A 15,548-nucleotide genomic window follows, 5' to 3' on the forward strand; every position below is an offset into this window, starting at 1 on the left:
GTGCACATCTTTGTTCTTGCTCGCTCGTTCCAGTCTCTGTGCTCTTGCAGCCTGTGCTGCCTCGTTGGCTGGGATAATTTGGGAAGTGGCACAGTGCAAGCATTAGAGCAACCTGATGGACCTGTGGTGTTGGTGGCTTCCATTCCTGTTCGGAATCCCAGGCCTTTGTGGTAAAGGATTTAGCTTTACTGTTTGTCATTTTTCTTACATGCTGTGGTTTGTGTGTGTGAAGGTCAGTGAACTTATTTCTGAAGAGCACAGAAAAGGAAATCTCTCGTGATTTAAGTTGCTCTAGAGGATTTGTCACCTTTTGTGTTTCAGAAAAAGTCTCTACAAATGAGGACCGAAAAATCAGTGGTATTCTACTTGCATCTACTTTTTAACATGTCTCCCAGATTTGTTCCTTGTAGACTGTTGGACAGTCAGTGATGGGAAGGTGAATGATGAATTGTTAGCAAAGTGCTGTGAGAAGAACACGGAGAGATAGAGGCAGACCTGTGGATTTTCTTTTTCTTTCCTGAGGTGAGCTCTCCCGCAGGCCTGTGTTTGTCAGGCGTTCTGCTTCTCATCTGTTTGCTCAAAGGAGGCTTTGTCTGTATTGTTTCTTCTAGAGGTCTGCAATCATTTAATACCCAGGAGTGCTCATTTTGTGTGACAGCATTAAGTCTTCTGTGATGCTCTGAGCCATGGCGATTTTCCTTTCTGTTAGTGGAGCTCTGATGTGTTGGAGGCCAGCTGAGGAGCAGGGCCAGGCAGCCTCAGCTCTGCTGGGCCTTGGCTGCTTCTTCTAGGGATTTGCTGATCTGAATTGCTGGCTCAAAACTGCTTTTTCTTTTCTTTTAACACACTTTTCATTGTGATAAGAAAAGAGTCTATTTGATGGTTACGTTGAATCTGTAGTATTAAAGCTGTTTCCTTTTGTGTGATAAAGAACTGTTGCTCTGTAAGGTTGACAACTATTATTTTTTTTTTTTTTTTTTTTTTTTTTTTTTTGCAGAGATGTTAATGCACTGCTATAGGTGTGCCTAGATAGGTAAACTGTTTTATTTCCTGAGTTTTCTTTGCCTACAGTTTGATCACCTGCATGCATCTTTACTATTAATGAGAAGAGGATACAGAAAGAAATCAGTCTGGGTGTTATGTTGGGTTTTTTTTTCCCCTAAAGTGGCATTTTCAAGCACTTGAAATAACAGAACAGACACTGAGTGGGAGTTACAGTTAGTGAGTGGGAGTGTACTTTCTGAACACTTGTTGAAGAATATTAACTAGTGCAAATATTTTTATACTGCTACTTACTGATGATGTTCTGATTTAAGACTTGTTTTTTCATCATCTGTTCCTGCACTAAATGGTCAAAATGCCACTGAGCACTGGTCGTCCTTATTTCCTCTAACTGGGTAGATATCCTTTTTTCTCCTTCTTAGTGTCTCTGGCTGCTTTTTTCATCTTAATTATTACTATTTTTTTTAATCTTAACTGTTCCTTAATGAAGACAATTCAGAATGGCTATCATGTTGTCTTAACGTGATGCTGTGTTAATGAAGACAGTTCAGAGTGTTTGTCATCACAGAAGCACAGAGCATCTTCCATCACAGTGAGTGAATCACATGAAGGAATTGCCTGTGCTGTTTTTCAAAGTTGGTGCCAAAGGTGCTTTCTGACTACTAAATTTCTTCCGCTTCTGTACAGTTTTTCTTAAATACTGTTGCCTTAAAAGGTGGGAAGAAATGAAATGTCAGATATCAGATCTCTTGAATACACGATGATTTTGTCTGGCTGTTTGCACATGAACCTGTAAACCTGGGAAAATACAGATATGAGGGGATGCCTCTTCTAGCAAATCATACCACTGCTCCTGAGATGGTGAGGCCAGCAGCTTCATTTTGACGGAGGGAGGAGATACTGGGCTGCTCAGCACAAAGGCTTGTGGCACTGCTTCAGGTGTAGTTTTCTAGCATATTTCCACCTTGAGTAATTTGTCAGCTCCTCTGCTGTGAGCTTAAGCACTGTGCAGCTGCCTTGTGAGAGTAGTTCAGCCTGCTCAGATGCTGCAGAGCTCAGGCTGGGAGTAGGGAAGCTGGTTACATAGGCTTAATTTTGTCCATGTCTGTTCTTGACAGTATTGATCCTTGGGATCCCCACCAAGTAGTCAAGTTGTTGTAGGCCACTTGGTTGTGTTTCTTAAAGCAAAAGCTTTGGAGCTTCAGCCTCCTAGCAGTTTATGATGATGGACATATGGCTAGGCGATGGAGTTTTGTGCAAGGAGCAAAACACTTTTGATGCTAGACCTCTGTCCTAAAACTCATCTTGGGATGAGGCAAAAAACCTTTGACAGCTGGTGGATGTTTTGGCGCACGTAGTCAATCTTTGCTAAATGTAGAGTTAGCAAAGCATCATTAAACTGAGGTACTGATGGTCTCCTTATTTTGGGGCAAAGGATAACTTGGTATTTGTTATAATTTCTTCGGATGTTTGAGCAGATATCTGGAGAACTGCACAAGCATTTAGCTGTGTTGACTGCTGCTTGACAAGTGTTGTCTTGAGGGTAGAAATACAGATGCTTTGCATAGGTGGATTGTAATAAGCACTCACTAAAAAGGCAGAGGAGTGGTTAGTGCTTGGTTATTGCATTTGGATTTGAGCATCCTTTTACTGGATCCTACCTAGGTGCACAAAGTGGCTAAGCACGATTCAAAAGTGAAACTTGAGCAACTCCAGATCATACACAGCTTGTTTCTTTAGCAAGCCACGCTGCAGCTGTCTGGTTGCACTAGTTGTATGTGCATTGCCAATGTTACAAATACATTGCAGCTCAGCAACGTTTACATGTAAAAATGAATACTGGGCTGCACTACCCTAGAACTCTACTGATAGAGTAACAGTATTTATTACCCTTCAAGATGTGTAACAATTATACTCACTCAGTGACGAATTTAAAATTGGGGTGTGGCATAATACTTAATGATTACGTACCAAGGAGGAACAGATGGTGAGAGAGGACACAACTGGTTTGCAGCTTGCAGAGGTTTAACCATGAAGCCATTAAGCTATCACATTCCCTTTTCTGATAGGTTTTGGTCAATGAAAAATTAAAGACAGTCCTTGATTTTTATATGAGGTCTCAAGCTGTAATTTGTGGCACTGGTAATATTTCAAAAACACTGAAGTTCTCTCTGTGTTCAGTAGTTTTCAACTGATGTGTTATTGGGATAGATGCTCTCGTCTGTTTTTATTGCTATTGAGATTAATGCATCTTGTCATAAGTAGGTTGCTCTTAAATGCAAAACTGCTTAAGGGTATCTTTTACTGCTCTGCTTCCTATTGACTTCTTGACAGATTTGCCCTATTTTGCTAGGCTATTTGCCAATGAAGCAGTTCAGTATCTCCACCCAATAAAGGGACCGGTTCAGAGCGCGTGTTGTATTAAAAAAGCTCCCAGAATAAACAGGGCAGTAGCCACAAGAACCTTCTGTTTTCAAAAAACTGGTTATTAATGCTCATCTTTGTGAAAAGATCCATTTTAGAAATTATTTTTAAAATTATTTTATTGCTTATTACGTTCCCAACAGCACATCTTATTTCACTGGTATTGGACCAGGTGTATTCTAATAAGTGTTAGCATTTAGTAGTATTAAAATTTATTATTGGTTTTTCTTAGTATTAACAGTTACTTAGCACTGGCATAAATAACTTTTTATAACTGTAATAAATTGCAACAAAATATAAGCAGATTTGAAGATGCATGCTCTTGGAAGCAATACAAATTCTGGGATTTGTGTTTAGAATAAAATCTTTCTGCTTGGAAAAACGTTGCATATTTTATTTCATTAGTCTCCCAGCTATTTCAAAATGCTTGATAGGAACATTAAAGTAACTCTGGCACATAGCAGTCTGACAGAATACATCTATACTAACAATATATAACGGAAAGCCTAAGTAACATCGTGCTGTGTTTTTGTGCTTTGAAAGGAGCAAGTTAAGGAATTAATATTCCTTAATACTCCAGCTGCCTCTCCGAGAAGAAGGACTATATTGACTAAACGAAGATGATGTAAAATAGTGTTTTGTAGTTCAGGAAGATCAGTGAGTTTTGAAGTTGGTGGTTTGTAGATAACAGGTCCTGGTTGTTGGTAATGGGAAGGGGATTTTGTTTTTTAAAATAGTGGAGTTCCTTCCGAGGGGCCTCATCAGTTCTTCTGGTGACAGTGTGCAGTGCAGATAGTGATCTGTCAGTGCCATTCTTGGGTGTCTGCTGTGCAGCTGGGGCATGTTCTGAAAGCCAGAATTTTCCTCACATCTAATGCTGTGGATTTTAAGAACAATGAATGATACTTTTTGACTTTTTTTTTTAACAAAAAAGAAGCCAGGTATTTTCATGAAGTGTAAGGAATGTGTCAGCCATTAAGTTGGTGTTGAGAGATGAAGACGTGCATCATGCAAAGGAGAGGGACATACGGGGTGACTTGTTGGAAACAAATCCAAAGGAATGCTGCTTTACCTTCAACAGCAATGTAAGCAAACGAGTCAGAAAATCTTTGGCACTCACTGACACTAACTTTGACACAAGATTAACACCGTGCAATTTCTGATCATCTTTGTCCAGGCTTAACTTGTCAGAGTTGATCCATACGTTGTTGGATTTGTAAGGATTAAGGTGGAAAAGATGACACTTAAGAATGATTTTGGTGTAGTACTGTTGACAGAGTATCTGCTGATGTTCTGATAGTGCTCAGATTAGGGTCTGATAGGATATGGTGTGAGGAATGAGCAGGTATTTGTGTGCAGGAGTATTCAGGAGCTGGGGACAGGTATGATGACTCTGTAGGTCCTCACCGTGCCTGAGTGTTACAACTCCTGATTTCAAAAGTGTTTTCATATCCTCCAATAAAACATAAAGCACACTTGCCATGTCTTCAATGTGTGTAAGTCCCAGCAGTGAAATATTATCTTACAAAACAAAAAGATAGCAGGGTTGATGCAGGGCTGCAGCAAAGCACCTGCATGTTAAGAAGTCTTGGGCTCTAGTTGTGTTTTTCTTCCTCCCCCAGATAGCTGCAGTGCTGATTTTTATTTATTTATTTATTTATTTTTTCTGCTGCTGTTCAGGAATTTGTTTGCATGCTCACTTCCCATTTGCAGTTTGGGGATAGACATAATTAATTTGCCTTACAAGTTTGAAAAGATTGAGGTTTGCATAACAACCTGAGCTTTTGACATCTGTGTTTTGAATTTGTATAACTGCACGTGAATTTTAGTGGTGGTGCTAAAGATTATGCTATTATGATATCCAGGAAACATTGGTTCCCTCTGTTATGGATTCTCTGAAGGGAGACTCGGTTAAAGTGTGTGGCATTAGAAGTGCAGCTGAAGATGATGCTAAAGCCTGGGGGTAATCCGATAGTCTTTAAGATTAAAGGTGAAGATTAAAGAACCAAATCGGCCTTTTGAAGATATGAATGCAGGAATAGGAGATTCCAGTTGATCTCTGTATTCCATCAGGCCAGCAAGATTTATCCTGGATTTTCTCTTCTGGCTTTAACGAGTCTGAATGAATTCAGTTTAGAAAGGAGTTCAGTTCTGCGTGTCTGTAAAGCGTGATCTTTTTTAGCCCATTTGTTTCCTTTAGTAGCTTCAGGAGGACTCAATTAATAAACCCAGAATGACATAGTAGCATAGTTTTGGTAGTATATTCTATGGCATACTTTGTTTATAGCTTTTTTTTGAATGTGGTAATGAGCATTTAGTAGTGAAGCAATTACTCCTGTGTAAATCTGTGTCGGAATTTTTGTAGATTTCTATATACAAGAAAATAGCAGTAGTTTTTATGTAGTGTTTTCTGTCTGAAGAATGACTGTTTCAGAGGTGTATTTTGGATAAGATCCCACTTGCTTTTTGTAGCAGTATTTTTATGTTGTGCCCATGCTTACAAGTTGGGAGATGCTGAGAGCAATTAACTGAAGAAAAGGCGTAAATGTACATTTTTAAAAAATAAATTGCTTTTTTTTAAAAAACAAAAGCCAAGAAAACAGTAAAAGGTAAGTAAGGATTTTTTTCAGGTAACTTAAATTTAAATGGAAAATATGTAAATACAGTTTATTGACGGATCAGTACAAAAAACATGTGAAACTACTGACTGAAGTGAACAACTGCATCAGAACCAGTCGTATCAACGTGCTCAGGGCAGTAGAGGGAATAGCCCACTTGGTTTTATTGGGTGCTTGCACTGACATGCTGCAGTTGAATGTACCTGTACATGTATGTGTGCATGAATCCCACGTGTATCAGTGATGTTACAGACTTAGTATCGAGGACTCTTTAGATGTAGTTTCTTTATATAGAATGAACATCTACTCTGTGTGATGTTATTCCCCTGGTGTCCTCTGCACAGCGTTCAGTTTGCAGCAGTAGACAGAATCACAGAGTGGCCAGGGTTGGAAGGGACCTCAAGGATCATGAGGCTCCAACCTCTCTGCCACATGCAGGGCCACCAACCTCCCCATTTAATACCAGCCCAGGCTGCCCAGGGCCCCATCCAACCTGGCCTTGAACATCTCCAGGGACGGGGCATCCACAGCCTCTCTGAGCAGCTGTTCCAGCACCTCACCACTCTCATAATAAAGAACTTCCCCCTGACATCCAACCTCAATCTTCCCTCCCTCAACTTAAAGCTGTTTCCTCTTGTCCTGCAGTTACCAACCCTTTCAAAGAGTTGATAGCACCTGGTGTTCAGGTTCAGGTCTTCGGTTCCTGCAGGATGCTTGGTGTGCAGCTCTTACCAACTGCACCCAGGGCTCCTCAGGAACTCTGTGTGAAGGATGTGCCACTGGGGTTGGCCTCTGCTCTTAGGTAACTAGTGATTATAGGATGAGAGGTGATGGCCTTATGTTGCACCAGGGGAGGTTCAGGTTGGATATTAGGAAAAACTGCCCTTCAGATAGAGTGGGAAGGTGATGTAACGGGCTGCCCAGGGAGCAGTGGGGTCACCATCCCTGGAGGCGTTTGAGGAACACGGAGATGTGGCACTGAGGGATGTGGGCAGTGGCATGGTGGGAGCGGGCTGGTGGTTGGACTGGATCATGGAGGTCTTTCCAACCTTAACGATTTGATGATTCTGTGATCACCTTGTGGAAACTAAAGTGCAGAACTGCCTTGAGGGGTGATCATAGCAACTTCAGGATCAGCTGTGCTGTGTGTAAAATGACTTCTTCTCTTGTAGACAACACTTGTCTTTAAAGAAGTAAAGAATCTATTTCTCTTTTGCTAGTGTTTGGCTGTATTCCCCACAGTATTCAGCTCATTTCTGTTTTAGAGAACGTTACTCCTCTTTCTGCATTTGACTCCCAAATACATGCCCCTGCATTTACTGAAAGTTGTTTTATTGCTATCTGACCACTTTTGCACTTTCTCAGGATCGTGCTCAATTGTCATGGTGTTCTTTGAAGTGTTTTTCTGTTCCCCCCCCAGTTTTTGCCGATGGCAGCTCTGGTATTCCATTGTCTAAATCATTAATGACTGTGTTGAATAAAAGCAGACCCAGCAGACACATGGCCCTGCAGGAGCCTCCAGTGAGAAGCTGGTAATTTGGTTGAGTGCAGCATTCCAGCTAGCTGCACGCTCATCTTACAGTAATATTATTGAACAATGCAATAATATCATCAAATAACAGAAGTTGCATTGTGTAGCTGCATCAAGTATCTGTGAAAGTTCACATTGGCCATCTCTGAGCAATTCTCTAAGCCTTTTGCAGGGCGTTGTGGGTCTGCTGCACTGATTCTGCATTGCTTTCCTTGGAAAAATCATAATGACTGTTGGTTACACTCTCTTGTATGTGGTTAATAACATGGTATGTTATGAGGTATTGAAAAAGAATGACTCATCTGCATTTTCTCAGACCCTGAAAACTTTTGGAAGGAAAAAGGGATTGATTTCCTCTCTGAAGCAGAGATAAGCCAGAGAAAAATCTGGTATTATGTGAGAACACAAGAAAACACTCATTAATATCCCTTTGTTGACAGATTTCAGCTATCTGTAAATAAGTTTAAAGTAATTTAGCGTGTGTTAATATGATGTATTTCATATTCCATATTGTTCTAAAAGTTAAAAGCTTCATTCTGATTCTGTGCCTCGTGGTAGTGAAATAACATTGTACAGCTTTTTAGTTTAGACATTGGTTAATGCAGCTAGTCTGAATTCTGTTATTCATAATTGTCTGCACGATCAGGAATAATTACTAATGTCTGCAGAGTGTGCTGGAATATTTACATTATAGCCCTGTTCTGCTTTCTGTATTCCACAGGGATGGGGCTGCTTATAGAGAAGTGCAAATCTGTGACTGTCAATCACAGTAACTTCTTATATTCATTCTCTTGTAGCTGCAATGGATGATCCAAATTACATTCTGCATTATTAGATGTGTTTAAAGATTAATTTTCACTGTGTTTATTTCTTTTTATTTTTATTTCTTGCAGTAATCCAAAGTCCACTAATCGGAATGTAAACAAGAGAGTCAACAATGATGAATCACTAAGGATTCAGAACTTGTGTATTTTGGTGAAGAAAATAAAATATTTCTACCAGGTCAGTAATTGTTTCATACAATACCTTTCGCCTGTAGTTCTTTCTGAGCATTCTTTTTCATTACCTTTAAAAATGATAAAAATAAGAGTAATATTTTGTGAAAACAGTGTAATTAGTTGGTTGTTTATAAATCTGGTCAGAATTCTTCATCACCTGTTTCACAGCTGAAGGAGGAGTCCAAAGCACTCCTTTGTGAAAGATGTTCTGTTTTATACAGTAAATATTCTTCATCTTTGCTCACTTAGTACCTTAATCTGTGTCTGTTGATATTTTCTGAATTGAGACAAGTTCTGTGCCTGAGATAAATGGCTGTATGTACATTTAGTTGACTAAACATTTTTGTAAGAACAGCACATCTGTGTGTTTAGAATTCATTTGATTTTTATTAGGAAAAATAAAAACCTAATAGGAATGAGCAGTAAACATTGTGATGAGCTGTAGAATAGTTACTGAATTTTTGTGTCTTCATCTTGTGCAAAAGATAAGAGTTAATACTATGCTTTCTCATTTGAGTTGGTGGCACATGGACAGACTGCAGCAGGATGCTGTGGATACCACCAGCATACTTCACAGTGTGTATTTTAGTGTCTCCTCCCACTTCCTCGGAATGCTCTGGCAAGCAGGAAAGCCCAGATGTGGGAGGAAATCTCAGTTATCTGCCTCTAACTTCATCACTGCAGTATCTGTACTTTTGTAAGCTTTTTCTCATGCGCATACACATACACACTTTGTTCTTAAAAACTCCAAAGTACAGTGAGAATTCCCAGCTGATGCTTACTGCAGCGATACATGGCAGCTACTACATGTGGGTGTAAGTGCTGCTGGCTTATGCTCAGGCATTTCCATTTCCTGATGGTAGTTGTTTGCAGACAGGTATTAGTGCTACAGTAACAGGTGCAACAGAAGACACACCAGTGACAGAAATGATCTTTACCTGAAAATAAAGCAATCCTTGTGCTTCTTGTGCATGGTACTGTTCCATCAGAAGCGTGAGGCCGAACTGCTTCCGTTTCACTGATCTGTCTCAGTGTGATTCAGGATTTTGAATGTTGATCCAAGCCTTTGTCTTAGAAATAATATACAATAGCTGTTTTTTTGGTTTTTTTTTGTTTGTCTTTTTCTTAAAGTATTCTTCTTCAATAAATGTTTGATTCAGTCATCATGCCTTTAATGGTTCAACTCCTGCTCTAGGAGTGCAAGCTGTATAGAACTGCTTGTGCCTTCTTTTCCCCTTTTGCTTGCCAGTCTTTCACATCTCTGATCTTGTGAAATGCTAGTCCCTCCATACAGTACAAGTGAGGGAACTTGCAAACATCAAAGGTCTGGCATTTTAGTAGGAGGTAAAGGTATTTAGTAGCCAAACTGGAGCATTTGTTCAAATTTACATTTGCTTTAATCTTTGTGGTTGGTTGGTTTGGAGGGAAATGTTAGAAGATGGGTTGTAGGTACACAACCATTGATCATTTCTATTCATCTACTTCCTAATTTGATGCTGCAGCTTGAAAATCTTGCAGAGGCCCCGTATGCACTTCTCCTGCAGGATCCTGAGGCACTCATCAGACTGATCTTTAATTGAATGTTATGCTCAGCAGTGTGGCTGCTTCCAGCAGTCTGCCAGCCTTACCTGCCTCCTCTGTGGTCATTCTCTGATTTGCCAGCTTTGCTGGGCTTTATGGAAGCCTGTCTTTCCTATTTCCCAGTCTCTGTTCCTTGTAAGGATTGACTGTCCAGATCGTTTCCTCTTAATGTAGAGCAGGCTTCTCAGAAACAGGTTATTTTTGGGTGGTGTTTGTTTGCTAATTTCTTAAAGAAGGGGGAATTTGGCAAGGTGGTGCAGTAAGAGGCAGCAAGAAGCATGGCACTCTGCTGTGTACCAACAAATTTCCTTCCTGTCCGTTCCAGCTCTGAGTAGCCTGCTCAGGATTTAATTCTGCAGAGATGTTTGGTAGTGGTCACATACTGCACTTCCTCCATCACGCTCCCGGGTAGACATGTGTCACAATGGCTTGAGCATTAAGCTCAAGAGGAAAGGGAAGCAGCATTTACCCATAAGTACTGACATATGCTCATGCACAACTTCTGGGAAAGTGATGAACAAGTTTGCTAGCCCTGTGACCTCAGTGTAGGCCACGCTTGTTGAGGGTGTCCAAGTATAAGGGTAGCAGGCCGTTGTGCAGTACATGTGGTGCAGATGTCAGGGAAGGGGCAGAAAGGACCAATGAAGGAAAACAAGCTAAATGGTCTGCTGGGCATTGTTATGCACAGGATTATCTGTGCAGTATGAGTGCTGGTGCAGCAATCCTCAGGTGTGGGATGTCAGAGCAGTGTGAATGTGACCATGTAGCTCCACAAAACTTAATCACAGCACGGTGAGATAAGCAGGTAAGCTTCTTCTGTTTGCAGTATAGGATGCTGTCATTGCAGTGGTAGGATTAAGCCTTTGGTCCTTGTTAACTGATAATATTTTATTATAATATTATTTTGTCTGTGGACTGCCACATTAAATAAGCAATGAGTTGGAATTGATTTTTACATAAATTAAGGCATAAAATATTGAAATCTACAAGTGTGTGTTGCAAATGTCCCTGCTTTAAAATGTATCTGCTTTAAAAATTCAGAAAAAAATCAAAAATATCTCAAAAAAGTAGAAAAAAGTTTCTTAGTGTTATGTACATGCTTTTGTATATTTAGACTTTTTCTGGTTTTTGACAGCCAGTTTGATATCACTGATATTGCCAAAGCCAAGTTGGTTTTGACTTTCAGTGCTTCTGATGAAAAATATGTGTTTGCACATGCAAATACACCCTTTCACAGGAAGGAGTTAATTTTATGCGATTTGAAAAGTAATACATATTTCATACCCTATGTATTTCTACACTATTCTTTCCAGCTGAAACATACAGAATTCTGTTTCTGTCCTAAATTCTTGTTTGTCATTACTGTATCTTTAATAACATAGCCTGGTGACAGCATTCACTGCGGATTTTTTCACTATGTACTGGAAAGCCATGTGGCACAAAGGGTTGTTTATGATGGTTGGTGTTTTTTCTGAAGTAAAAATACCACTTGAGTTTAAAAAAAAAAAAAAAAAAAAGTGTTTTTAATCCCTTTTTCCAGATTACTTCTATTGCTTAAAGTTTCTGTTCAGTGTAGCATTTGGACCTAGACTAGTAGTGCTTTTATTTGCCTGGGCACAGAATGGGGGCAGTGATGGCCAGGAGAAGCTTTCAAGTTATCTTCCTTTCTTTGTTAGTCTCATCTTCTGTTCTTACTCAAACAACAAGCAGTTCTTTTAAGTGTGTGTAAACTGAATGTGAACAAACAAATTTGATTTATACAAAACTGAAACAAAGATTAAATTATAAAACAGTGCAGTCCATTAAGATATCTGGGTTACAGCTTTCCAGTCTGGCTGCCCAGGTATCACAGGGCTGTCAGTAGGCATTGCTGTGTGCTGCAGCAGGAATCACAATATCTCAAACTCCATCTGCATATATCCACACAGATCACTTGTAAAGCTTCCTGTATCCGAGGTCATGAGGATAATTCCAGAAAGAAGGTTGTTTAATGCCAGGATTTGTTTGGGATTTGAAGGCTGTTGGTTTTGTTCCCTCTCAAACCTAGTGCAGCCTAGCAGCTGGTGTTTTCCTGCAGCCTTGTGTGTGGGTTAGCAAGGCAGCATAGCAAACTCAGCTTCAAAAAGGGGGGGGGGTACTTCAGTTCCTGTCACCTGGGGAATTACCCAAAGCAGAGAAGCAAGTGCTTAATGGATGCATTGGTAGTGAGCCTTGGGGGCTTCTCATCTGAGTGGTTCAGGCAGCCCTCTGAACAGGCGTGGTGTTTGGTGTGTGTTCTGAATGGAATGCCTTGGAGTTGGGAGTAGTGGAAAATATTCACTGTATTGCCATACAATAATGTATATTACGTGGGAATAAGAGATGGATAATTTTTTTTTTAAATTTTTAGCTTTAGTTTATTATAACTCCAAGAACTTTTTGTTGTGAAATTGTCTGTGTTAATTTACTGCACGTGATTTTTATAAAATCTATGAGATGCATTCTCTCAACATAGCAAATAATTGCATTGAGGTGTTGCTAATGTACTAGTCCAAAAAGCAGCAGTGATAAAATATAACATTCAAAAAAAAAAACCCATTTATTAGATTATAAGGACTCTTAGTTCCTGTGCCATTTTTGCTCCGTAATTATAAGTGCATCTTCTCATTTGTTTTACTGTGGAAAAACAAAAAACATGGCTCCAGAGCTGCTGGTATGATTGCATCTGTGAATAAACATCTGGGAATAGGAGGAAGACTATTCTGCTTGGGAAGAATTAGGCTCTGTCTAGACTGGGGATTTGACCTGATTACAGCCATTACTGGCTGACAGTGACTGTCCATTGATACAATCTGTGGAATAGATAGGCAAAGCTGCTGCGTGAGTGTGGGACTTACCAAACTAAAACTCTGTTTGATCAGACAAATAGGATTTTCTGCCTTCGTATTCAGGATTGCCACAGCATAAATGCATCAGAAAAGCTGTAACTTCTAGGTTTTATTTAGGTATTTAGGTTTTAAGACTATGGTCATAAATTCAGGGATGTTCATCTTCCGTTGTTTAATTGAAACTTAGAGCAAATAAACATAAGCTAGTCAGAGAAGCATAAACACTAATAATTACAAGGAATTTTGCTGCATTGTAAGGCACAAAACCAATAAACCACCTCCTTACCACATGGGGATTTCACTGTGTTGAGGTGATCTTGCAAACCAACAAAACAAAGCTTGTGTAGCAGAAATTCACAGTTGTAAGCTTTCTGCTTAGAGTGCAAATAAGTAAGTATTGTATGTGTATGTATTAAGACGTATATAATTTAGAACTACTTGCAGAATACTGATTTCATCTTAGTGCTGGTTAGTATTTGATATTTTTGTTCAATACATGCAACTTTGAAAATCTTTTAACTCTTATAGGAATGTTTGCAGCAGCTGATCATGATGGCTTTGCCGAATGTCTTAATAATCGGCAGAAATCCTCTTTCTGGTAAGTTTATTTTTAACAAAGACGAAAATTGTTATCAGTATAACTTGTTATTTCACTGGAAATATTTTTCATTTATAAATAGCTGCTGTTAGTGGCTATTTTATTGAGTAACACTTTCTTTGTTCACACCAAGGGTCCATACTTGACAAAAACGTGTTCATTCCAAATCTCAACACTGAATTCACACTGACGTGCATTTTCCAGCAACCAGTGAGCCACTGATGTGACAAAATATACATTTCATGTATTTCCAGCTAGTGTGTTTTCAGCTGCCTTTACCTAAGCCACCCTTGAGAAAATGGGTAGTTTGGTGCATCTCACTTGGTCCAAAACCTAATCCTTGTTGTTTTTTTTTTCCTTCCCCCAAACTCTCTTGCATCGTTGCCTGAAAAATGTTGCAGTTACTTTCTTACTTTCTCCCCTGAACTGACGCTGTCTTCTCCGTGCTCCCACCTTCTTTGCTTCCAGCTCTGAGAGTTGAAATTTTCAGACCGAGAAAATTAGCCTGTATGGACCCAGCTGACTATCCACAGCTACTTGGGAATCTCTGCACCATGCTCTCAATTCCAGAAGCACGGAGCAGATACACCTGGCCTGCATGGAGCCACTTATGGATTGGGCAGAATTAATTTCCTTGGGTCTAATGTGTCCCAAGTGTTCTACCTGTGATGTTCTAGCACCTCAGCAGAGAGGTTAGGAACTATTCTAACAGGCTGTGTAGCTTCCCCTGGCTTTTTTTCCTCTTTTTTTTTTTTTTTTGGTCTTACATGCCATGCATCAGTGTATGTGAGACAAGGTTTTTCTCATTAGCAAGAAGAACCATCTGCGTTAGCTCTCATTTCAATTCCAGGGTTCGTAACACTGATACTTTCCATATCCCATCTGCATATATACCATTTATGTAGATATCTTGATTTAATTTTCTTGAGTTTTACTTTTGGCTCTTGATGATTGCTGCTTTTGCTTCTGAGATCATGGCATTTTAAGTTTTTGTATGTGTAGGTACTGTAATCTGTCACATGCACTGTTAAGTGTGAACGTGGTCACTTCTGTTCCAACATTGTGTTTTTATACTTTTGATTCCAGACATTCCTAAGGTTTTTAAAAGAATCCATGGATTCGCCTAAAAATCAGATTTAGTGGAAAAGCAGATTTAAAAAACCAAACAGGTCGTAATGTTGTTTTTGTGGTGATGGTTTTTTATTCTCTTTAAGATAGTGAGACAAAGTACATCTTAAGGGCGTTATTACCTTAGTAGAAAATTCTAATAAAAATGCACTATGAAAAACCACAGAGAAAATTTAGTATTGGAATATATACACAGAAGCCTATGCTTTAGTGCTTAATAAGGAAGCTTCTTCTTATTGTGGGACCTCAGCTTTTGTGGTTTGGCATCTGGAACCTCTGGTAATACATGGATTGCTCTCTTCTGGAGAAGTTATTGTATCTGAGAGAAAACACAGACTTTACTGTAGCTTAGCCCAGGGTTTAAAATACATTCTGGTATACAGATGAGATTCTTGAAGATATTTCAGATTCCTGCTGAAGTTGGTTACAGACCTGTATCTGAAATGGGTTTCCTCCAAAGAGTTTCTCCTTTTCGTGCCCTTTTAAAAATACTGCTCTTATGGTTCTCTTGAAGAGGACCTCATCCCTTATATAAGGAGTTTAAAGCCTTTTTCTTGGTGGAGGAGGGGCATGGGGGAGGGTAGTGTAGCAAAATCAAACCTCAGTGACCTTTAGAGTGACTAGCTTTGTAAATTTGATTGCATGAAAGTAATCTTGCACAGCACAAGTAGATTCTCTGATAGTGGGTAGGTTTTCACTCTGTAAGGCTTAGGCTGCAGCTGTGGTTTCTCTTTGGAACGTATCCCAGTTTTTCCCACTTGCAGTGCTTTGCACATAAGAAGTGATTGATGAGTAGAAAAA

General features: G+C 39.6%; 1 protein-coding gene across 16 annotated transcripts in view; it reads left to right on the forward strand.

Moving 5' to 3' along the window:
• The window catches only part of CCDC88A (coiled-coil and HOOK domain protein 88A), a 76,644-nt gene that overhangs the window by 8,929 nt on the left and 52,167 nt on the right, over positions 1-15,548 (forward strand). For all 16 annotated transcript variants that reach the window (XM_085218570.1, XM_085218575.1, XM_085218568.1 and 13 more), the window contains 2 exons: positions 8,469-8,577; positions 13,550-13,619. In XM_085218570.1, coding sequence (XP_085074696.1) covers positions 8,469-8,577; positions 13,550-13,619 — 179 coding nt within the window. The remainder of the gene's footprint in view (positions 1-8,468; positions 8,578-13,549; positions 13,620-15,548) is intronic.

The sequence above is a fragment of the Meleagris gallopavo genome, chromosome 2 (genome assembly GCF_905368555.1).
Source record: "Meleagris gallopavo chromosome 2, MGAL_WU_HG_1.1, whole genome shotgun sequence".
Lineage (NCBI taxonomy): Eukaryota > Metazoa > Chordata > Aves > Galliformes > Phasianidae > Meleagris > Meleagris gallopavo.